Source organism: Pleurodeles waltl, chromosome 1_2 (assembly GCF_031143425.1).
Source record: "Pleurodeles waltl isolate 20211129_DDA chromosome 1_2, aPleWal1.hap1.20221129, whole genome shotgun sequence".
NCBI lineage: Eukaryota > Metazoa > Chordata > Amphibia > Caudata > Salamandridae > Pleurodeles > Pleurodeles waltl.
The window spans coordinates 1,274,970,411-1,274,995,696 of record NC_090437.1 but is presented as its reverse complement, the minus strand read 5'-3'; the positions used below and the strand labels follow the sequence as shown (position 1 = coordinate 1,274,995,696).

General features: G+C 43.1%; 1 protein-coding gene and 1 non-coding gene across 3 annotated transcripts in view; one reads left to right on the top strand and one right to left on the bottom strand.

Moving 5' to 3' along the window:
• Window positions 1–25,286, bottom strand: part of PTPRA (protein tyrosine phosphatase receptor type A) — a 570,283-nt gene that overhangs the window by 289,817 nt on the left and 255,180 nt on the right. For both annotated transcript variants that reach the window (XM_069204801.1, XM_069204809.1), the window contains 2 exons: window positions 16,408–16,782; window positions 3,738–3,758 (listed from right to left, as the gene is read on the bottom strand). In XM_069204801.1, the coding sequence (XP_069060902.1) occupies window positions 3,738–3,758; window positions 16,408–16,782 (396 nt within the window). The remainder of the gene's footprint in view (window positions 1–3,737; window positions 3,759–16,407; window positions 16,783–25,286) is intronic.
• LOC138257669 (small Cajal body-specific RNA 24) lies at window positions 22,517–22,646 on the top strand. Its single transcript, XR_011198391.1, has one exon. It is a non-coding gene; the product is annotated as a small Cajal body-specific RNA 24 (non-coding RNA).

The following is a 25,286-nucleotide window of genomic DNA, read 5'->3' as shown; positions in this document are numbered from 1 at the left end:
AAACAACAGCTTGCATATCTCCAAAGGAAAGTGGACTGCGACACAAGACCAAACCCCAGCACCTGACGCAACACTTCCCAAAAAAGGTTTTAACCGATTGGGTGCCACAGATGCAACGGCATAACCATTACTCCTACACCAGGCCCAGGCACTTCCCCTGCCACCCCCAACTCCCACCCAGTAACTTCTCGCCCACTAAACACTAGGGAGGCTGTTTAACTTAGGGAAATAAATAAAGGGAGCGGCCCCCTGGCCAAGGGTCGCTCCCCATGGGGGCATATTTTAGGCCAATTCTGCCCCCCTTGGGTGCAGATCGGCCTATTTCTATTAGACCCATCTGCCCCAAGGGGGTAGAAAGCCCTCTAGACACCAGGGAATATTTGGAAATAATAATAATAATAATAATAATAATAAAGTGGGGGTATGGCCATACCCCTACCCCAAATAAATGGGGACAAAGTTGTTCAGACCACCGGTGGGCAGATGGGGCAATTACCCCTGATCCACTTCCAGGGAGACAAGAAGCCTAATAGATGCCAGGGAATAAAAATAATTTAAGGGGGTAACAGTCTTTCAGCTCTCCTCCCCCCCAACCCCCCTGCAAACTAAAGGATCTTATCCCAATGGTAAGCAAGATGACATTTGATTATTTTGGATTTGGATTTTACATTTGGGCCAAGAGAGTTTAGCTAACTCTCAATATCGACCCACTTGGAATGGTGAGACGCTGCACTTTTTTGACTTTGGGACGCTGCCACTTAGAAAAATCTACTACATCTACCAGACCTAGACACATAAGGAACCTAAACATCTGTGCAAGTCCAAGGTGGTGTGCTTCACATGCACCCCACACAATTTTCTTACCTAAAATGCCCTGCAAAACTCCAACTTTGCTGGAAATCATGCATTTTCCCTATATTTTTCAGATGAAACCTTCCAGAATCCGCAGAAATCCACAAAATTCCTACCACCCAGTATAGCTGCATTTATACCAATACAAATTCTGCCCCACTTGTCAACCTAAACACTTATTTATTTATTTTTCCCCTCAAACTGCCCTTTTGGACCCGCTTCGGTTCCTTCTCAATTTCAACATGGTTTTGTCCCTTCCCTGTCACCGACACTAAGTCCACATACACAAGTGAGGTACCATTTTTATCAGGAGATGGGGTATCCTGGATTCCCATAGGTGTCTAGTTTTTAAAAAATACACAGGTTTGCTAGGTTTTGGTAGGTGCCGGCTGAACTAGAGGCCAAAATCCACAGCTTGGCACTTTAAAAAAAAAAACAAGTCTAATTTCAATGTAAAAATGTGATGTGTCCATGTTGCATTTCCTGTTGCATGCACTAGGCCTACCCACACAAGTGAGATACCATTTTTTTTCAGGAGACTTGGGGGAGAACACAGAATAGAAGATACTGCTCCTTGTCTTGTTCAACATGTTTTCCTTCCAAATGTAAGACAGTGTATAAGAAAGAAGTCTATTTGAGAAATGCCCTGTAATTCACATGCTAGTATGGTGAACCCCGAATTCCGAGATGTGCAAATAACTACTGCTTCTCAACACCTTATCTTGTGCCCATTTTGGAAATACAAAGGTTTCTTTGATACCTATATTTCATAGTTTATATTTTACCAAATTAATTGATTAAGACCCGGTATACAATAAGATCCCACTGCAAGGTGCTGCTCATTTATTGGCTCTGGGTACCAAGGGTTCTTGATAAACCTACAAACCAGAAGAGTCCACCAGACTTAACGGTATATTGTTTTCATAAGTCTGCCACAGCTGGAAAAAATTACAGAAGAAACCATGGACAGAAGAAAATATGGACAACTCAATTTCAATATTTTTCTTATTTCAGCTGTTACTTTCTCTAGGAAAACCTTAAAGGATCTACACAAATGACCCCTTGCTGAATTCAGAATTTTGTCTACTTTTCAGAAATGTTTAGCTGTCCAGGATCACCACTGGTTTCACACCCCTTTGTCACTAACTGGAAGGGGGCTGAAAGCACAAAAGAATTGTAAAAATGGAGTATGTTCCAGTAAAATGCCAAAGTTGTGTTGAAAAATGTGATTTTCTGATTCAAGTCTGCCTGTTCCTGAAAGCAGAGAAGATGGTGATTTTAGCACTGCAAACCCTTTGTTGATGCCATTTGCAGGGGGGGAAAAACACATGCTTTCTTCTGTAGCACTTTTTTCCTTTTTATTCCAGAAAAAAACAAATTTTAGCTGTATTTTGGCTAATTTCTTGGGGCCCTCCAGGGGAACCCACAAACTCTGGGTACCTTTAGAATCTCTAGGATGTTGGAAAAAAAGGACAAATTTGGCGTGGATAGCTTATGTGGACAAAATAAGTTATGAGGGCTAAAACGCGAACTACCCCAAATAGCCAAAAAAAGGCTCAGCACCTGAGGGGGGAAAAGGCCTGGCAGAGAAGGGGTAAATAACGCCACACCCCACTCAAACCAGACATACAGGTATTTCTGTTATTTGTCAAGACAGTTAAAGCTCCAGAATGCCATAGCTGCAGCAGGTGCTCACTGTTCAAGCACTAGGTAACATGACTACATAAAGGGTAGGAACAGGTTTCTTCTGTTCACCAGCGACAGACATTTTATAAACGCCTGGCTTTGTCAGATGCAAATACTATCTAAAGAGTCCTTACTCAAAGGTAGCAAACCGGGCATGAAAAAAAACACACAAAAAAAACTAATCAGTCTCTTTCAAAACAGTTTCACAAATAGCCTCTATCACATTTGTGTGAAGCTACAACCAAATCCGCAAAATGTTTGTATGTCAAACTTATAAAAATCTGTTCACATTACCATGTCCTTTCCCAATCAAGCCCCGTTAAACAGCATATTCAAGAAACTGATTAATGCCCTCTTCCCGTTACCATCTGGCATGCAAACCCCACCTAGGTGTACAAATCCTACCGCCTTCTATAATGGAATCTTGAATAACTACTACTTAAGAGGAATCTTTCATTCGTCCATTAAATATGATCAAATCTATCTTTTATTGAAAAGCTCCAGCAAGACCCTGTAAATATATACAGCCCCAGATTAATTATTTAACCTCTCAAACTATGGTAGTCAATGATAAGTCATAGGCCATCAAACTGAAAACCCACATCAGTTAATACAAATTCTTCTGTACTTACAAACCAGTCTGAAGTTCCCAATGTAGTGCAGCCACCACTTCCGTATTAGGAAATAAAATACGTACACATAACAGGTGAGGATTGCCTACTTAAACTCTGTTGTTTACAACATGGTCTTGGCTTCAATTACCAAGTGAATCAGTGTGTCATCCTGAGATAATTCTCCTTGCTGTGTGGAAGATTCAGATCTGCTCACATTGAGGCAACTGGGCCCCCTTTTCCTAATATTCCCCCATTATATCTAGTTCATCGTGGTGGATCTCATACAAAATGCCCCTTAACCATTCCAATGACTTGATGGATGTTCTGTAAAGTTCTGCGCTTCAATAGCACCATTTAGATGAAGTCACCTAAATCCAACAGCCTCTGCGTACATAAGTTACAACCTCGTAATTACAAAATAAAGAAATACATTGTTACAAAAATCAAAAAAGCCAAGATCAACATTCTACATGGAACAAACAAACAGCATTCAACAAGCACACTAACAAAATAAATATGATTTACACATTAGAATGCACCTAAGTGACATTTACCACAAGGATCTCAAAGTCAAAATATTCTTACCTTTACCCTTGGCGGTCCCACCTGTAAACAGAAGAGATACATATATTTAACTCTTCAATACAAATGAAATACATAAAAGTAAGACGGCAGTAAAGACTGAATTGACAATTTAAATACTTTGGGCATATCTCTGATGAATCTACAAAACTGTCACATGAATATCTGGTGAATACAGGCCACTGAATGAAGGACAGATAAGCAAGATGTTTTAGTAAGCTAATCATCAAAGTCTAAAGCTAATATAACCGAATGGTCAGAGAACATCGTAACTCCAGCAATAATTGCTTTTCAATGTAATGAGAATTCTTATGTGGAGATATTTTGGACGCAAGCAAGCTTATCAATGGTATCCTGAGCCACGTTGGGTCAGTTACTCAGCACCAAGAAACCGTTCAGTGTGGGTGCGTTCTGTAAGTTATAGTATTAACATTTTCCTTTTGTAGTAGTGCATAAGAATCTGCCATTTTAAAATGGGTCATCACACCAGCAATCTGGTGAATTTGGCCTTTTCAATAGGTTTTTTAAGGGCCGAGATATCCCATTGGTATGTCAACTGCTCACAAGTTAGCTAAAAATCCAGGCCAGAAATTCAGAGGAAGCCCGCTTTGCTTTGAAACATAGCAGCGTGACATTCTTCAAACAGTATTAACAGAAATTATAACACACAGCCAGATATTACGTTTTTGGTTTCATTTAATGCCAATAAATATTGACTGCGCTAGGACAATTTGCATGCATTTTTTTGCAGGTGTTAATGTCGCAGCCCCTCCCACTGATCAACCTCTCACTATTGTTGTGCAATCTTGGGCTGGGCCATCTCTGATTGGGTAGTTACTCCGCTTCCCTTTCAACTATATTTTACCTCTCCTCACTGGCATCCAGGAAGGATATATAAAGTACGAAAACATAAGGGCTTCTTCTTCCAAGGAAGTCTTCCCTGCCTGATGAGTCTGCAAGGGCCATGGAGGGGACGTAGGGCCAGAACCCTGCTACTTCATCCAGACCATGTCCTCATCTCCACACAACCCACCTTTGTGGTTCAATTACCCCATTCCTCCTACAGATTACTTCAGCTGAACCGTGGTGTACATGCAAATAAGGGAATCCATAGTGGGTAAACTTGTCTCCAACCTATGGGCTTATTTTGCTCCTGGGTCGACTCCATATCGTACTTATGGTGGCTTTACAGAGCCGCCAAGCAACTGGCTTACAATACTCCCAGACAGGTGGCATAAAGGCAGACAACCTCCAGTTTCATTGACAGCTGCATGTTATTTTGTGCTTATTAGACTGGCCTTAAATTACTTTATGATGGACGCACTACACCTTCCACTCTGCCTGGACTCGGTTATCCAGCGGGCAGCCCTTTGCCCAACTGATCAACTGACCTTGCACTACTAAAGCACTTCGATCCACCTGTGGTGCGGGACGCGCTACACCGTGCACTCTGCCTTGACTCAGTTATCCAGCAGGCACTGGGTCCTAGAGGTGGCCCATTGCCCAACTGATCACCTCATCCTACTAAAGCGCTTTGATCCACCAAAGACATGGGACACGCACAAGCCACACCCAGGTAAAGCCCGGGCCAAGGGTGGGCCCATCCTGCGCCTGTCAGCCCCAGGAAGAGGCAAGACAGGGCCACCCCATTTGGTCCCTGCGTTTGAGCTTCTGTGCTGGATTGGAGATGAAGGAGTAAGGAGATTGCAAAGGTGTATATCACAGCTGTCACTGACTTGGTATTGGGCGCTGGTCGCATAGAAACACATGTTGCAATTTTGCTGTGTGATAGAGGGTGGTCCTCCACAAGGGTAATTGTAAAATGTACAGGTTTAGTTGGCCCTTGTTGACATAGTACTACATTGTCAAACTACTGGACTATTATTGAGGCACAAAGGATTCCTACTGATTTGTGGAGCCAATAATGTATTATGGCACCCTGAACGAAATAGATGATTTAATAGTGGAAGTGGAGGGCTTACTGGCAACAAATACCTTGGATATTCTCCAGTGTAAGGGGAAGCGAGGATCGCCACCCAAGGGCATTCAATCTTATTATTATTATTTTTTTAAACTCCCTATGGTTGTGGCAGTGGCCAGTTCAAGGCGTAAAGTTTAACCCACTCCATGTGAAGCGCTACTACGAGAAAGTATACCAGTAGCTAACCAGGACCTTTGTAAGGAGCATACACAGGTCGGAAGCACATCTGTGATTAATATTGATTGTTTCAATAGATTTGCCCCTCTTGCCACCGAAGAATCAGCACCAGTAGTTAATCAAGATCCAACTGCCCTAATTAAACTTGTAGACTCAGTAGATGCAAACCAGACTAAGAGTAGGGAACTTCTGGTACAGTGCCAGATATTTTTTAGGAGACATACAGGCCTTGCATGAGTGTATGAGCAAGCTGGCTATCGAACTGGGCGAGAAGGTGGCTAAACTATCTGTACTGGTAGAAAATCTAGGCATCAAAGTAGGTGGTGCTAAATCAATGGCCCAGTATTGTAGCCCAGCTTCGTTTTCAAAAACCCCAGTATGAAAAGGACACAGGTTTAGCCATTGGCAAGGGTGACTCCCCTAGTAAGGTACCTGCAATCCCCTCCAGTTTTGAAAGAGGCAAACTAGTGGAGGTTAGTTACAACCTTAAGCAACATAGTTCACAGTCCAATTGGATACCCACCAGTCAGCGAGCCAAGAAACCCAGTGGAAACCAAGACACAATTACTAATAATGAGGTTACGCATTTGCCTAGTGACATCTACTTGATAAATGTCCCTAGATTCTCGCGTGGAGTTAGAGAAACCCACGATTCCTGTGTGAATAAAGTATTTCACTGGCTTCGCTATACTAGGGGATGCACATCTATAATTAGGGACGATATCCTACATACCTCCCGCTGTTGCATTTCATGATTTCAACAGGATTATATAGGTCTGAAATTTAAGGGACGTAATCTGGTGGACGACTTGATAGCTATGGAGCTAAGATTCAGGCCCAATACAAGTTCACACAAGACTCAAACTCAATGTCCCAACACCCCTTAGGAGAACCTCTGACTAAAGTAGCATGCAAATCCTTAGCCCATCTACATCGTATCTCTCCTGTGGATGAATGCTTCAATTGAGCAGATGTCAATTGACAACAGGGAGGTATAAGGCCATGTCCAGCTTCTAATTCTATACTACAGGGCTACTTGATTGGGCAAAGTGGAGCATTTGTCCCCCAGGATTCAGAGGTGAGTGTCTTAAGTCTATCAGGGGCACAGCCACACAGATTGAGATGAACTCTATTATGGATGGCCAGGGAGGCACTAGTGTGGGGCTGAGGATTGATAGCAGGTCAAATGGCGAAAACTTCCTTAGAGTTCTATGTAGGAAAGGAGCAGTTGTGCGAGCTAATCTCGCAGACCGAGTGGTGTGAGTTTATTAACTATCACCAGATTATACTCCTGCAGGAGATGTGGGAAATGGCTCCAGTTTACAAAAGTGGATACATCACTTTTGTTGCAAATGCAGTCCCATCCACTTCAGATAGAGTTTCTTGTGTTGTTCTTATTTGGCTGAAATTAGATATTTTTCTGTTAGCAAAAGTAGTCGCAACGGAGAGCAAAGATTTGCTTGTGGTAGAAGAACAAGTTACTTACCTTCGGTAACACTTTTTCTGGTGGATACAGTAGCTACCTGTGGATTCCTCAGCTTATGAATTCGGCGAATGCTGGCGCATTGGGAGAATTCATAAGATGAGGAATCCACAGGTAGCTGTATCCATCAGAGGAAAAAGTTAAAACTCCCACCAGGGGTGAGATAATTAATGCTTATATTATATCTGTTTCCTTAAATGTATGCTCCTCTACAGTTGCCCACCTCCCTAATATTTTACAGTGTTTAAAAGGTGGCACCTTATAACTCACTGCAGGTGACTGTAGCATGACACTTGAAAAATGGTAGAGGGTGTCAGATCACCTCATATATCCCCTTGGCTCTTCGGTTGGCTTTTGGGTGCCTGATCAAACCACAGAAAAAACAAGTGTAGTTGCAGGCCAGCTGGAAGAACTGATCATAGAGAACGGCCTAAGAATTGCTAATGGCAATACTAGTTCTGATATACCACCACAACCGACCTTTAAAAGAGGCGTTGTGAGAACTTATATTATCTTTTGGTGAATCAGGATATGTGGCCTTTTTTGGTCGTCATGGCGGTTGTCCCTAGAGTGGATAGTGACCATGATGCCTTAAGTGCTGTGTTTGCTACTGTTATGTTTACAAGTTGAGATTTACCACCAGTTTCTAACTGGCGTCTTAGAGACAGTTAACAGTAGGAGGAATGTTAAATGGGCAGAAGTTGTGGATAATACAAAAATCCAAACTCAAATCTATGAACTATTTGTGGATAATTTAGCCGATTTAACATACCCAAGGGGATATAAGCCTGATATGGTCCTTGTGCACTGTCAGCTACTGGAACAGTTAAGACCTTTGTTCACTAAAGTCAGGAAAAGAGGGGCCTCTGCCAAAAATGCTTCAGGATGGTTTTCCAAGGAATGCCGGAGAGCCAGGATTTGTCTTTTAGATGCTCTGAAGCTTGGAATTAAGTCACAAGTAACTTCTGCGAGGAATAACTATAAGGCCCCTCTAATTAAGGCCAAACAGAATTGGGAGATAGACCAATGGGCAGAGCTTACTAATACACTCAAGAGTAAGAACTTGAAAGTGTTTTGGAAACTGGTTGCATCAAGCTCAAAGTTAATAGATAATCACCTTGAAACGGAAGTGCAACCTGGAGATTAGGTTGAACATTTCAGGTCTTTCTATAGTGAGAGGGGGCAAGAACACATTGGGAGTGTAACGGAGGAGTTCGGAAAGAGACTATTTGGCAGGTTTGATGGCCTTTTTAAATCCTCCAGAGAAGGCGGCTAATGTAGAGACAGTGTCCATATTTGTCCCGGGCCGAGCACTAGGGTAGACTTAATGCTAATGAAGAAGAAGACCCCCTGGGATAGATGGCATTCCTGATGATCTCTTCCTATCCCATCTAGATGTGTGGATTCCCTATCTTTATGCTATCATGACAGGCAAGAAAATCCCACCTACCTGGCTAGGCGCCCTTATACTCATCTTCAAAAAATGAAGATACATACCCTCTAATTATAGACCTATATAAGTCTGTTGGGTAATTCCCCAAATTTTATCTTGCAGGCACATTTTGTTTAAGCTAGAATCTTGGGTTACAGACAACCATATCATTGAGGATGCTCAGGCACGATTTAGGTGTAAGGTCAGCACCCTTCACCAGGTTTTTCGTTTTAACTGCTTTGCTGGAAGTATGTCACCCTGAAAAGGGATCATTTGTACTTTGCCTCTTTAGACGTTAGGTCGGATTTCGACCTGGACCATAGGACAATCGTCCAAACTGATAAAGGGTGATACCCTGAAATCGGTCCTAGGATGCTTGTTTCGGGTCGAGGGAGGACCTGGCTTGGCAGTTAGGGCTGGAGTGTTCCCTTGGGGAACAGGTCAAGACTGATTTGCATAAGGCTGGGTCCAAACTGGGATGGTGTGGGGAGCAAAAAAACGATGGATTAAACCCAGATCTTTGTGACTGGGGGTGAATGTTTGCATTGTTCAGTATTCCATCCATCATCTGTTCTTTAAAGAGGGGTCCAGCTGTCTGATATGACTTGGGCCCATCAGATGGAGAAGAGTAACAAAATCTTCTTAACTAGAGAGCAAACCAAATCAGTAGGAAACAGAAGAAAACTGGTGGTGGTGCAGTGTCCCCAGTTCTTCAGATTTATAAAGTTACTGCCATATCAGCAGCAATTTATGGGGCAGAGATATGGGGTTTTACTCAAGCTACCACCCTTTTAACGGCCGAGAACAATTTTATCAGGGGCTTGCCCAAGTTACCCAACACCTCTGGTTCCACTGAGGCTGGATTTAGCACTTAACCCTATAAATTTGGTGGTGGCGATAAAACCCCTGTTGTACTGGGTGAGACTGTGGACAAATGAGTAGTTGACACCCTTTAGGGATTCTTTACCCACCCTAATTTCCAGTGACACGCAGGTAATCTCAAACTGGCTGAAAAATATTAAGATGCACTGTGAGAAACTGAAAATGACTGACCTCTGAGACTCGCCAGCAGTGGCTGCCAAGGGTGCCACACAGATGGTGAAAAGAGCTCACTGGATCAATGCTTTTGAGCAGATTTGGTTGAATAATTATTATGATGAGAACCTGACTGGGCAATTTTTAAATGTTCTCCACTTCATGAAGATTTTATGGATGAAATCTATCCGCCCACTGCTAAGCGCCTGTATCTTCAATTTAGGTATGGGTCCTTACCATTAAGACACCTAACGGCTAAATGGGAGAAACCTAGCTCCTCAATATTTTGCTATTTCTGCCCCCGGAAAAAAGAAACTGAAAAGCACTTCATTTTTTTGTCCTCAATATTCACAACCATGCAGGAAATAGATAATTGCTGTTTGTAAGCTTCTGGGTGTCAGACATTACTGGGAGGCTTTGAGAGTCTTCAAATTTGAATCAAAGGAGGGGATCGTTTTTGCAGTAGCCAAATATTTAGAACAAGCATGGCGCATCAGATGGAGAGTTATGCCTTAAAGGGAATTTGAATTTAAACTATGCTGATTGTATTGGCTGCAATCCTAGAGATTACAGGTGTGGCTAACAATGCTCCATAGTCTACTTTTCATTTAATGCAATACTGCCCTTGTGACGTACATCAATAAGGTTAGGACTTATCATGGTTAAGATGTCATGCTGATTGTATAGATTGTGACCTTAGAGACTGAAGGGGTGCGTAATAAAGCTATATACTACATGTCTTATCAAATGCACTCCTGTCTCTGTGCCGCACACGGATAAAACTAGGACTGGCCATTTAAAATGTTGTATATTACTTTTTTTGAATAGTTGGGAAAATGTTCCAATGCTTCTCAATCGTCTCCCTGATTGATGCTTCCTGCGACGGGAAAACATTTTCATTATCTCTTTACCCAGGATAAGTGATTTTTTTTTTTTTTTTAGGAGAAGGCAGACTGATTTTACACACCATCCACTTGATGCTGCATACCCTTAGAAGGTCCACGGGCTGTACAAGTGTGCCATAATGGAAGGAACGGACACCGCCAAGCATTTGTCCTGTGTGTTGAATATGGGCAGTCTGTGGATCTTAACTGAGCATGTTGCCCTTCAAGCTTGTACTTGTTGTCCATATGTCCTCATATGTTTGCATACACACTTTTGGATCGAACTGGCTGTTTAAAATTATGTTCTGGGCAGGCGATTGCAGCCCAGGCAGGTTGTAGACTTAATTTGTATATACACATTCACTTTAAGTTTATATTGGCTAATTAAATCACGTCCTGGGTTGGTGATGTGGCCCAGGCAGTCAGCTTGTGGACTCAAAGTGAGCATTTTGTTATCTAGGACTGTATCTCTTCCCCACATGTTTGTACATGCATTTTACGTTTTTATTGGATGTTTATATAATGCAATTTTTCTCCCATGATGGTATTATATATAATTATGCCCTGTATTGGGAATGGATTTTTATTTTTATGTATTTTATTAGTTTATTTATGTATACTTGTATGGTTTTCTAACCGAAATAAAGTAATTACTACTACTCTGATGGATTTTTATTTTTTATAAACTCAATGTATTCCCGCATATTTGTTTAGGTTTAATTCAATAGAACTATTGCAAAGGTACTCAAACGTGAATAGCAAGGTTTCTACATTTGTTACATTAATATTGGCCTGGTTGTATATAAACATTACTGTACATTTACAAATGCTAGAGTGTGTAATGCGCGGGCAAGGCTTGAAAATGGGCTAACTTGATTTGAATGGTGCAGCTAATAATTGTGTGCTTAATTGGTAGGTTTTCCTACAACTGTTACTAACAAGGCAGAAAACTAACATTTCTAATCTGTTCACAAGCACAACAGCTCAGTTATGACACAATTACAAGGAGAGTAGAGACTGGACCTTCCATCTTGCAGGAAGAAGGATGAACAGTATCAGTAAGCTTCCATGTAGAACTACGTTTTCAACAGGAAGCATTGTTCAAAATCCTGCATGAGGATTACAGGAGCAAAGCATGAAGCGACCCCTGCTTGTTCCATAGAACAACATGCTCAAGAATGGGACACCAGACAGCGGGGGTCGAGGCGTGGCTGGACACATGAATTAGACACTGGAGGAAATGCTGAAAGTTCCAATGTTAGGCCTGATGGCACAGGAAGGGGAGGTATTGCATGACTTGGCATATTATGATGAACTAATATAACCATGCTGTTAAACTACCCATTAGGTTTTAAACCAACAGAACAAGGATCTGTGAAGAATTATGGCTATGGCTTGTTTAATCTGGACTCTAAATGTATAATAATATTAGAGAGGCAGAGAGAGAGAGAGAGGCAGAGAGAGAGAGAGAGGCAGAGAGAGAGGCAGAGAGAGAGAGAGAGAGAGAGAGGCAGAGAGAGAGAGAGAGAGAGAGAGAGAGAGAGAGAGAGAGAGAGAGAGAGGCAGAGAGAGAGAGAGAGGCAGAGAGAGAGGCAGAGAAAGAGAGGGGGAGAAAGAGGGTGAGAGAGAGGGTGAGAGAGAGGGTGAGAGAGAGGGGGAGAAAGAGGGGGAGAAAGAGGGGGAGAAAGAGGGGGAGAAAGAGGGGAGGAAGGAGAAGAGGAGAGAAGAGGGGAGAAGAGAAGAGAGGAGAAGAGAAGAGAAGAGAAGAAAGGAGAAGAAAGGAGAAGAGAAGAGAGGAGACTGTTTTCTCTGCTGTCTACAGGGAGGAACCCTGTTTAGATCAAATCAGATTCACTCACAGGTTTTCCTAGTCTTCACACCCCTTCCTATGGAAGAATAAGAGAGAATGAGACCCCTACCAGTTCTTTTCTCTGAGAAGGTGAGTTTCCATTTGACCATTAAACGCTCCGAGGACTGCGCGTCGCGCGTCTCTACCCGGCTCTTCAGATTTTTACTCCAGGCTTATCAGGGCCTCCTACACCTATCCTACCATACGTGTTCAATACCTTACTCACCTGCTGCTGCTTGGGCAGCCTTACAACTCAGAGTTTTACTCTATGAAGATGAAATACACCTTCAAGGGCCCTCTCAGCTGATCACAGAGCACCCTCGTTACATACCTTCGATACCTACCATACTGGCCGGACGGCCCAGCCTTGATGAAGTCACCTGTGTGACGAAACACGTGTTGGCTGTATCTCGATGATGATATTTTGATCTATAGGCATCTACAAATAAAGACACCAGCTACTAACAAGACTTGAAACTTTATTCAACCTCTCACTTCCTCCGACCCACAACGTACCATCAGGGATACCTATCCCTGCCTTACTTTTGGACTATACATTCTGTGTACTGTGGCCATCTTGTCCAGTCTCCATTTGGCGCTTAGAGGATCTACCGGGGTTGACCCTAATATTTTAGGTATAATGCAACAACTATGAACTAGAACTAGAAGGATTTCAGTTCATCAATATATGTGTATAGCTCTTAATAAAGTACAGGAATAAAAAGGAAAACGTTACAAGTCAGCTGCCTTGCTTCTCTACAATATGGTTATTACTGCATTTCATCATTAAGCACTTCTCCTGCTGTACATGCCTTTGAAATGTCCATGGTACCTCATGCCCTATGGCTAAATAGTGCTAATTAGTGGGAAAGAATTATTTTCACTCCAATGATTTTCTCAACATTCACAGCAGGCAGCACAATTCTCACCTTTCAAAGACAGAGCTACTCCTCTTGCGGGCTAAAGTCAGCACTGCTGTCTGTCACTGGACTGCTAAGCTACCCCTTACCTTAAGGGGATCATTGCTCACCTGGCTGATAACTTGCTCAGACCAGACAGCATGCTACCTTTTGCCTGCCTCAGACATAAGAACTTCACCTCACATGTTACAGATGGTAGAGGTACACCTTCCTCTCCTGAGATATCCTGTTTAGCTGTCCATTTATCCTGCTCATCTTTAATGATGCTTCTCTCTGAGGCCAACCCAGGGGCAAGTGCAACTGGGTATAAAGGACCTCAGAGAAGACACTTCAGGCTTAAGAACCTCTGAGCCAACTAAAGTGGGACAATGCAAATAAAGGGATGAGGAAGAGGTGATGAGTACAAGGGTATGGAGGCATTTGCAATACAAAGGGTCTTGCGTTTACTCAAGTTAGAGCTATTAGCGTTGTAAATTCCTAACTGGACTTTTCTTGCCACATAAATGTTAACAGAAAGGGAATTTCACCCTTCGGGCAATGGACAATGTTTGTATGTTAACAGAATTAAGTGTTGCAAGCATTCTTGCCTCGCATTTCAATGAGCGGAGCAGCCTGAGAAGATTTATGGCCCCAATAAAGGAGATAAGCAATGCCCTATGTGCGAGGTCATGAGTGCTAGCAGGAAGGGGTGCTGGAGAGAGAGAGAGACACTCTGTGATGCGATGTGAGGGTATATGGTGTTTGTTTAGTAAAATAAGCTTATTTGAGGAGCCAAGTAAAGGGGGACAGCACTGTAACAAAGCCAAAACAATTGTCAACGACATCGGAGGAGATGGGAGGAACAGAATGCAGCTACCACCCTAAAAACACACACAGTGAAAGGGGACCACCAAAGAAATGTAAAAAAAAAAATAGTCCCTCAGAACAACAGATAAAGAAACCAAAGTGGAAAAATACAGTAGTTGGTCGCTGCTCTGAAACACAAAAGGGGGGAAAGGGGGTAGAAAAAGGCAGAACTGACCCCTAGTGAGCAAAAACTTTTAAAGGACACTGCAACCAACAAATTAAATCTCTTTAACTCATGGTATAAGTATACACCAGGTCGAACGCTTATGCTCGACCTAAAAATAAAAACTGGGCTAGTAAACTTCAGACTCCGACATAATGCAGATTGACTGCAACCATGAGCAGCATAAACAGGGCATAATAGGGACAGATATGTTCCAAACTACAAGTCGACCAGGAAACAGGGGTAGTATTTCTGCAACAGAACCTAGAATGGAAAAGTATGCCACAGGTGAAGATTCATAAACACTGCACTAGACTCTCAGACACAACGTCCTAGATCCTCTGAATGGACACCGCCCCACCAATGGGCAAAACCTTCCTACTTCTGCACCACATCCTGTGTGCCTCAGTATAAACTATCCCACAGTGCACCATTCTCAGTACAATCCAACATGGCAGAATCTTTGTGCCACTGGAACGAGCTTGTGGTACACCATGGGGTAAGTCAAAGGTAATGAGCAGCCCTCTCCCTCTGAACCACTTCCAGCTATTTCTGGGGCCAGCACTCTCCTCCACTGAGACAAAGATGGCCTTCTCCAACATAATATAATCCTATAGTTCTTACCCAACATTCCAATGAAATAGTAAACAGCTTCATGTTAATTGAATCATGATCTGGAATTCCAGTCCTGGGGGATTGAGCTCTGGCACAAAAGATGAGTCGCAGGACATTCACACTCCTGTTCTGTGCCTTACGATCTACCTCAAGCCTAAGCGCTTTAGGCCCAGATCAAGCCACCTGCAGCATTGAAGTGACAATGATACCACATTGGCGCGGGGACAACCTAATTGAACACTGTCCCTTCCCCCGCAAAAATCAGCAGGAGAAGCCAGCACTGCAAGGTAGGCCTTGTGGAAACAGAAAGAGGCACACCCACGTGGTGTGTGCTTTAGGAGGCAAACCAAGGGGAAGACAAAAGTGTTCAAGTCATTACAACACCCTTTTTACTAATAGATTATACCCACATTGGAAGAGAGGGGGAACAGAAGTATCCCTGTGGCATTCCGATGAGCCTTTGCAGCTGCAGAGCGGCAATCTGAACTCCGAGTCTTTGCAACTCAGAATTTGTTTTTAAAAACTATATTTTGTGGGTGTATTGAAAATCTTCAAATAAAGTCACTAGAAAAAGTATTTTTACACCAAGGCATATTATGTGGCATAGTGACATTGTTGGGCAGACCAACACAAGGATAGGCCCACATTAGGGACATTGGCTTTTCCCTGCAATAGTTTTTGAAGCCATCACTCCAATTCTAAAAGAGCTAACTGGGAATTTAAAAAGTAAGCAAGCACATCTACCTCAATCTCATAAGTGCTGACCTGAAATTTGGCTTAGGTATAAGAGAACAAGGGCAATGAACTTCCAAAGGCACAGAAAAGGATATTCTTGAATTCATTTATTTTACAGTAGAGCAGGTTCAGCTGTTTGTTCCAAACTGACTTTTCTGCGGATCATGTTTAACTAACTATATCAAAGGAAAGAAAAAAACCTGCTATGCATAAGACCTGGACGTGTGGACAGATTTCTACTATTCTAATAAGATTGGGAACAGGGTATTCTTAATTCCTTTGGGAACAAGTTGACCAATTCAAACACTTGAAAAGAGACGCACAGTATTTCAAATATATTCACAACTTCAAACAGGTGACTTTTTCGTATTAGCAATTCATTTAATTAATTCAAAGAAGAGTTCTGATGACTATATTTGTTGCACATCTTATAAGGACTGCAAAGTGCAATGCTTCACACTCACAAACCTTCCTAAAAATCGCAAAACCTTCAATTACTGACAGGTTTAAACACTTTTAAATATTTCTATTGAAGGATAACTAGTTATGGTACCTGAGGTGGTAAAGTCTTCCTCCATAGTGGCAGAAATGGTGACATTGACATCGCTTAGCGTGGTTGGAGCATCTGTAAAAACTGTGATGGACACTGTTGCATTCAATGTCCCACTAGTGGACAAATCTACAGCAACAGTCACGTTCTCGGTTTGATTGGAAGGTGCCAGAGTAGCATTCACTTTAGTTGCATTGGAGGACTGTGTCCCAGCAGAAAGAGTGGTGGGTGCAGCAGTGGTAGCTTGCGGGGTTGTAGTAGTAACAGTGATGCTTTCATTTAGGTTGTGCAAGCTTGTGATGTCAACATCTCCACTGTTGATGCTGTGACTGGAGTTGCCACTGCTTGTGTCAGGAGCAGGTCCAACTGCTGGAGGCGCTAGAATGAAAACAAGGAAATCTTAAAGGCAAATGCAATCCATAACACATACAGTGAAAAAGCTTACTTTTTCTTCTCATTGCATAGAGTCTCATAGGACTGTTTCATCAAGGTACCTCTTGGGCAGGTTATGATTTACCATACTGTGTGGATCATCCATAATTAATAAAGAGCTCTTCGATTCCCTGGTGGACATATTGTACATCGGCTCAAAGCTACATTTCAGCTCTGTTTAGAATACTCATGCATAAGTTAGGTTGTATTTTGAACTTGTTTTCTCTCAATCACATTTAATGATGATTCAGCAAAAGATAAAGTAAAACACCTATGCATTAATGTAGGTGCTCCTAGGAAGCAGAGGATTTCAAGATATACTGGAAATATATTCCACAATTTATTTGTAGTTCAGGCAGGACCTATGGGGTGAAGTGACATCTTCCTAATGCTCATATAGTAGATACTAGTGAAAGCGTCCAATTCAGACACTGCATGTGCTGTGGAGCAAGAGCATGTTTCTACAGTTTATAGCACAGATGCCAGGTGAAGGTGTCACCATGTCTTAAAATCTAGGCAGGACTTAGAGGACAGCATACAAGTATCTTTCTATGGCTTATACTACATACTGAGTTCATCTAAACTCAATGCACACACAATCAATTCTGGAACGTAGTGACTTATCCTGTGCAATCTTGGGTAACATTTGTATTGCCAGAAATAGACGTGGGGGAGGGATAGCAGGAAGTGAAGAGGTCAGTAAGTGTTTCCAACAAGCATGCAGTATTTAGTGACACGCAACGCAGAGCTGGATCAAGCTCTTCGAACACTACATTGCAATTCTATATCAATGTGCATTAAGGTGGTGCGACTTGGAGTTACTTTGTACAGCAGGAATTGTTGGTGAGGCGGTACTGAAATGGAAAGACCGCAAGTCTTCCAACAGATCATGAAGCTGGTAGCTGGAAGAAGAGATATATACAGCTAATTCCACAGACAAAATAAGTGTTGGGGGAAAAACAAGAGATCGGGCATGTGCTGTCAGCCTGTGGGCTTTGTCAATGCATATTTTGGCAAGGTTCTGTACAACTTTAATGTTGGAGAAGCAGCCAGGGCCTCGTCAATTTGAAAAAAATATATATATTTTTAAAAAATGGCAAAATGCAAAAACAATTTTTGGTCTAAAAAAAAAAAGCACACATTAACCACTGGCACTGAAGGAAACGTGTGTAGGTGTACAACTTGTAAAGAACCTGATTGTCATCCATACAGTGAAGTGAGCAAATGGAAAAAGTGGACAAGTCCATGGCCCTGTACTTTAAGCCTTAGCGGGAGGAGGAAAAATGTTAATGATTATAATAGTTGCATGGCACTATATGTATATTATACATATAACCTTAGTAAAATCAAAAGGTCTTGACTAAAGCAGTCCTAATAAAAATGTCCTGTCCAAATGTCCGTATTGTAGATTTTGCAAATGGTGAGCAAGGCATGCTTCTACCCAGAAAGTTCATTGAAATTATCAGAAGCAAATCTGGGGTGACTGGCTTAGTAAGGCATCTAAATGGGGACAGTGCTGCAGAGCAACATACAAATGCACATTTATGAAGAGAGTGCATTCAGATGTCACCCCATGCTCGAATATGCATTACGAGAGTAGGACAGAGGTGCGAAAGACAGTCACTTTACAAAGGCATGATTTGTTCGCTTTGCCAGTGTTTGTTAAAACAAGTGCCATGCTACTGGCTTTTGCGGATACTTCTTTGTAAGGCACTGCTTGAAAAACGTACAAGAACAAAACATTTAAAATACTGTAGGAAAATGGTTTATGTTTCAAATGCTTTTTACTAAAGAAACTCTGAACAGAATTTAAAACGAAAAGTGAAGCGTCATAGTTTAATGCAGAACACCTTCCATGGCCTAGTTTACTTTCCACAAAACTGCACCAAATGCTCCACTTATTTGGTCCCCTGCAGTATCTCATGGAGTAAATCTATGGACCTCCAGGAAAAGATATCTCATTTTTGGCCATGAAAAGTCCACTGTCTGCCTCTAACCCCAGCTGAGTGAGTGCAGCAGCCAGTCCCACTTCCAACACCCTAAAAGCCTTTTAGTCCCAAGACATGAGCTTTCATGTACTATATATGGCACACAGGAGATAAAACAAAAACAACTTGGTTGGCTGTATTGACACACATGAAATGAATGAACAGACAGATAGCTCAAACCCCCCTTTTGGGCAGGTAACACACCTTATCTTAGAGGCTTTCATCACCGGGCCTGAATTGGTATGTTGAGGCTGGGGGACCTATGGATAGGGAATCACAATGTCACATTTGAACACTTAACTGAGGAATTACAACTAGGCAAATGCCATTTTTTCCCAGGGCCCTCCAGATCCGCAATGCCTCCCCTACAGCAGCTTTAGAGGGTGTAATGGAATCCAATCCAATGGAACTTAGTCATACTAGGGAGGTACGATTGCCAGATATGGGCGGACATGTCAGCTTGCATGGATTTGTTACCTGGGGATGTCAAGGTGGAAGCAAAGAAAGTGCTGCAAGAGGGTGAGCGGATCGCAGCAGAAATCATTGACTGCATGATAGACATTTTGTTAACAGGATTCTGCCAACTCGCAGGAGCAGCGGTCTTGCGTAGACAGGGCTGGCTCAAGTCTACATCTTTCTGCCCAGAAGTCCAGAGCCGCATTCTAGATATGGCGTATGATGGGGACAGTCTATTTGGGAAGCATGTTGACGACATGCTACAGTCCATCAAAACAGATACTGACACTGCGAGATCGTTTGGTACCTTGCAGTACTGCAGGCAGCCCTTTCGTGGGGCAAGAGGCAGACAAAATTACTTCTTTCGAGGGGGGTTTTCAACAACACAGACCCCAGTATCAGTCCTCTACAGCAGGACCCAGACAACAATACGGCCAACATCAACAGCATTACCGGTTACCACTTACCACGGCATATCGGCACCCGCGAACGGCAGACCAGCGCCACGGGGAAGAGATACCAGCAGGAACAAATGACCAGCTAGCCATACCAGCTTCCTACACTACCAGGGGCTCCAAGGTTGTGGGTCACATCACTTCTCACTTCCTTCGTTGGAAAGTCATAACATCAGACAGGTGGGTGTTGGACGTAGTGGCCAGAGGACATACTCTGGAGTTCATACAGAAACCACCGGACGTCCGTCCGTCGACCCCTCCACGAGTAGCCCAACTCCTCAAGGAAGTACAAGTGATGCTATGCAAGGGGGCAATAGAGCTGGTCCCTGCTCCTCACAGGAACAAGGGGTTCTATTCGCACTTCTTTCTGGTAAAGAAACCTTCAGGAGACTGGCGCCCCCACTCTGGACTTAAGGTCGCTAAACAAGTTTCTGAAGAAACAATTGTTCAGGATGGTAACGCTGCAGGACATCTTGCGCCTCCAGAGTACCGGAGATCATATGGCATCCCTAGACCTCCAGGATGCGTATTTTCATATTACGATACATCGCAACCATCGGAAATTCCTCAGGTTCAAGGTAGCTGGTATTCATCTCCAGTTTCGGGACCTACCTTTCGGTTTAAAATCAACCCCCAGAATTTTTGCAAAGATGCTGGCTCCAGTGGCGGCTCATCTTCGCCAGCCGGACATACAGGTGTTTCCTTATCTCGACGACTGGCTCATAAAAGCACCTTCAAAACGTCAAGTGGTGCATCACATATCTCTCTGCCTCCAGTTGTTTGACGATCTGGGACTTACCGTCAACTACCAGAAATCGCATCTTCATCCCACGCAGACATTAAACTTCTTAGGAGCGGTACTGGACACTGTCCAAAGCAAAGCGTACCTGTCGCAGGAAAGGAAATTAAAGCTTAACAGGTTAGCCCGCAACCTCTCGGCAAAAAAGTGCATTTCAGTTCGCACTTACAAGTCATTGCTGGGAATGATCTCGTCATGCATTCCACTGGTTCCAGACTGCAGGCTGTATATGCGGCCCCTGCAAGAGCAATTGGATGTGCAATGGCGCCAGGTTCAGGGATCTTTCGAGGACAAAATTCTCATCACACCGGAAATGAGAGCAGCCATGGCTTGGTGTGCAACACTGGCAAATTTGTCCAGAGGTCTCACGTTTCTTCATCAGGTGCCTCGCTATATCGTGACGACGGATGCTTCCCTCGAAGGTTGGGGTGGCCACCTTCAAGACCTTCGAATCAGTGGGTCTTGGACTCCAAAGGACAGACAGCTCCACATCAATCAGCAATAGATTTTGCTCTAAAAGCTTTCTTGCCAAGACTTCAGGGCTCAGATGTCTTAATCAGAACGGACAATACCACGAGCATGTTTTACCTAAACAAACAGGGTGGCACAAGTCTCTACAGCTCTCGCAACAGGCTCAAAACATCTGGAAATGGGCCATAACGCACAACATTTCTCTGAAAGCAGAGCATGTCCCAGGACACACCAACGTGCTGGCGGATACCCTGAGCAGGACAATTATCCCCTACCACGAGTGGGAACTAGACCAGGAGATTCTGGATCAACTCTTCCAGTTATGGGGCAGACCAAACTTCGATCTGTTTACCACATTAGAGAACAAAAAATGCCCCTACTACGCAAGCTAGCTTCCCCAAAGAGGATCGTGGGGGAAGGCGTTTTTGATGAGATGGTCCGGCATTTATGCCTACGCCTTTCCTCCGATCCCACTGATACAGAGTGTCATCAGCAAGATGAAGACGAGGGTTGTCGCCTCCTATTAATAGCACAGAGATGTCCCAGACAGGTGTGGTTCACAGAGCTCCTCATGCTCTCGGAACAACCACATGTGCTACTCAAACGGAAGCCAACCCAATTAACGATGCACTGGGGCCAAGTCAGACATCCGGATTCGTCATCTCTCCACTTATCGGCCTGGCTCCTGAGTTCCATGAGTACTCCACTGTAAACATCTCTTCTGAATGCAGGGAGATTCTAGCCAGACCTAGAGCGGATACTACCAACACAACCTACAGGTTGAAATAGAAGCGTTTTTGTCTGTGGTGCGCAGCTGAAGGGATCCAACTGATCTCCCCTTAAGAAGAGGTATTACTGTACTTGTTACACCTGGCAAAGTCTGGACTCTCATATTCTTCGATCCGCGTGCACGTGGCGGCAATTTCAAGATACCGCAGTTCTCAGGATACGGTTTCATTGTAATCCACCAGAATTGTAAAGCAGTTCCTTAAAGGCCTGTTTCGTACTTTTCCACCAGTGCAGAAGCCTCCACGGTTGTGGTCCCTAAATGTGGTCCTGGGACCGCTCATGAAACCTCCTTTTGAGCCCATTCATAGAGCGGAGTTAAAGTTCATTTCATGGAAAACAGCGTTGTTGCTGGCTCTTACCTCCGCTAAGAGAGTGAGTGACATACAGGCATTCACCATTAAAGAGCCTTTTCTTCAGTTCACCACTACTAGCGTGACTCTGAGAACGAATCCTAAGTACATTCCGAAAGTGCCCTCAACTTTCCATCTGAATGAACCGGTTGTTTTGAAAACCTTTTTTCCTAATCCGCAGACAGTGGCAGAAAAAGCACTGCATTCCCTGGACGTTAAAAGATGTCTAAAGTTTTACCTACAAAGGACTCAGAGCATGCGCAAGTCAGACCAGTTGTTCGTGGCCTTTGTAAATGCAAGGAAGGGCTTTGCAGTATCCAAACAGACTGTAGCTAGGTGGATTGGCCTGGCAATCCAATTCTGTCAAATTGATGGATACTTGGGTGTTACCAGTTTCTCCAGTTCATGGTGATAACTGTACACAAGTGTCCAACAGTAACGGAGGTTATCGGACCAGCTCATAGAAGTTTAAATGGGCTGGCTCGTTCCACCTCTTACATTTTCACACCAGCCAGTGTGACTAAATCTTCCTCCCAGTGCATTATGAGCCTATATGTTAGCCTTGGGTAAACTGAACATATTGTATCTCCTTACTGAGCTACAGCCTTCCAAATGAAAGGAACACTTTGACAACCCTTGCCTGAATGTGTGCCAAAAGAATTTCTTCAAAACCTTCTAAAGAGGCTCAAAATAGTTACTTCTGTATCGCACTCACCTGTGATAAGTCTATATAGAGCCATGGAAATGGCCTTATTAAAAAAAAAAAAAAAATCCAACGTTTTGATGTGTTGGTTCTGACTTGTAATTACGTTCTGTTTAAAGCTATTTGACCCACGCCCCCCAATTTAAGTCTTGTCTGCATGCTAGAAAACTGCAATATATATGAATGAATGACTAGGGCAAATGTTGGCACTAAACTGGTTGAGGTCACTCTGGTCTACACAAGTCTTACCAGAAGCTGAAGCCGACAATTTGAATGGGTAGCCACATAAAAATTCTAAGGGGAATACTGATAATCTAGTATGAGGTATTTGATCAGGCTTTCCAGTCTCCTGAGCCTCTTGTAAATGTGAGAACTGCCAATATAATCTGCACACTTCTACACATCCGTCCTGTAAACTGTATGCATGTCTAAATTTGTTACCCCACACCATGTGCTGTAATTTTGAAATCTTTTGCCAGGAGTTGATATTTATCACCCCATAAACTCTAAACTAAGATCACTAACCCTCTGTCTAAAACTGTGTTCTTGGTAGCCTTTTGTGAACCGACCACAAGGTACTGTTGTAAGAGGCTGGCCTGGTTTGTAGTGGGTACCCTAGGCACGTGTGTGTGTGTGTGTGTGTGTGTGTGTGTGTGTGTGTGTGTGTGTGTGTGTGTGTGTGTGTGTGTGTGTGTGTGTGTGTGTGTGTGTGTGTGTGTGTGTGTGTGTGTGTGTGTGTGTGTGTGTGTGTGTGTGTGTGTGTGTGTGTGTGTGTGTGTGTGTGTGTGTGTGTGTGTGTGTGTGTGTGTGTGTGTGTGTGTGTGTGTGTGTGTGTGTGTGTGTGTGTGTGTGTGTGTGTGTGTGTGTGTGTGTGTGTGTGTGTGTGTGTGTGTGTGTGTGTGTCTCTATATATATATTATGTCACTTACCCAGTGTACATCTGTTCGTGGCATTAGTCGCTGCAGATTCACATGCTGTGCACATCCCGCCATCTGGTGTTGGGCTCGGAGTGTTACAAGTTGTTTTTCTTCGAAGAAGTCTTTTTTCGAGTCACGAGACCGAGGGACTCCTCCCATTTCGACTCCATTGCGCATGGGCGTCGACTCCATCTTAGATTGTTTTCCCCGCAGAGGGTGAGGTAGGAGTTGTGTATGCTAGTAATAGTGCCCATGCAATGGAGTGAATACGTATGTACATAATGAAGTTTAAAGTAATATATTTACAAATGTTCAAGATCAACTTCTAAACGGCTACAGGCTCGCGGTGGGCGCATGTGAATCTGCAGCGACTAATGCCACGAACAGATGTACACTGGGTAAGTGACATTTTCCGTTCGATGGCATGCGTAGCTGCAGATACACATGCTGTGCATAGACTAGTAAGCAGTTATCTCCCCAAAAGCGGTGGTTCAGCCTGTAGGAGTTGAAGTTGTTTGAAATAATGTTCGTAGTACAGCTTGACCTACTGTGGCTTGTTGTGCCGTTAACACATCTACACAGTAGTGTTTGGTAAATGTATGAGGCGTAGACCATGTTGCTGCCTTACATATTTCGTTCATTGGAATATTTCCTAGAAAGGCCATGGTAGCACCTTTTTTTCTGGTTGAGTGTGCCTTTGTTGTAATAGGCAGCTCTCTCTTTGCTTTAAGATAGCAGGTTTGAATACACTTAACTATCCATCTAGCAATGCCTTGTTTAGAAATTGGATTCCCTGTATGAGGTTTTTGGAAAGCAATAAATAGTTGTTTTGTTTTTCGAATTAGTTTTGTTCTGTCAATGTAGTACATTAGTGCTCCTTTGATGTCTAATGTATGCAGTGCTCTTTCAGCTACAGAATCTGGCTGTGGGAAGAACACTGGTAATTCTACCGTTTGATTCAAGTGGAACGGTGAGATGACTTTTGGTAAAAATTTTGGATTTGTCCGTAGAACTACTTTATGCTTGTGTATTTGAATAAATGGTTCTTGTATGGTAAATGCTTGAATTTCACTCACTCTTCTTAGAGATGTGATGGCAATTAAAAATGCAACTTTCCATGTTAAATATTGCATTTCACAAGAGTGCATGGGCTCAAAAGGTGGACCCATGAGTCGTGTTAAGACAATGTTGAGGTTCCATGAAGGAACTGGTGGTGTTCGTGGTGGTATAATTCTCTTTAGGCCTTCCATAAATGCTTTTATGACTGGTATCCTAAATAAAGAAGTTGAGTGCGTAATTTGCAGGTAGGCTGAAATTGCGGTCAGATGTATCTTTATTGAAGAGAAAGCTAGCTTTGACTTTTGCAATTGTAGTAAGTATCCTACTATATCTTTGGCAGATGCGTGTAAGGGTTGAATTTGATTATTATGGCAGTAATAAACGAATCTTTTCCACTTATTTGCATAGCAGTGTCTAGTGGTAGGTTTCCTAGCTTGTCTTATGACCTCCATACATTCTTGTG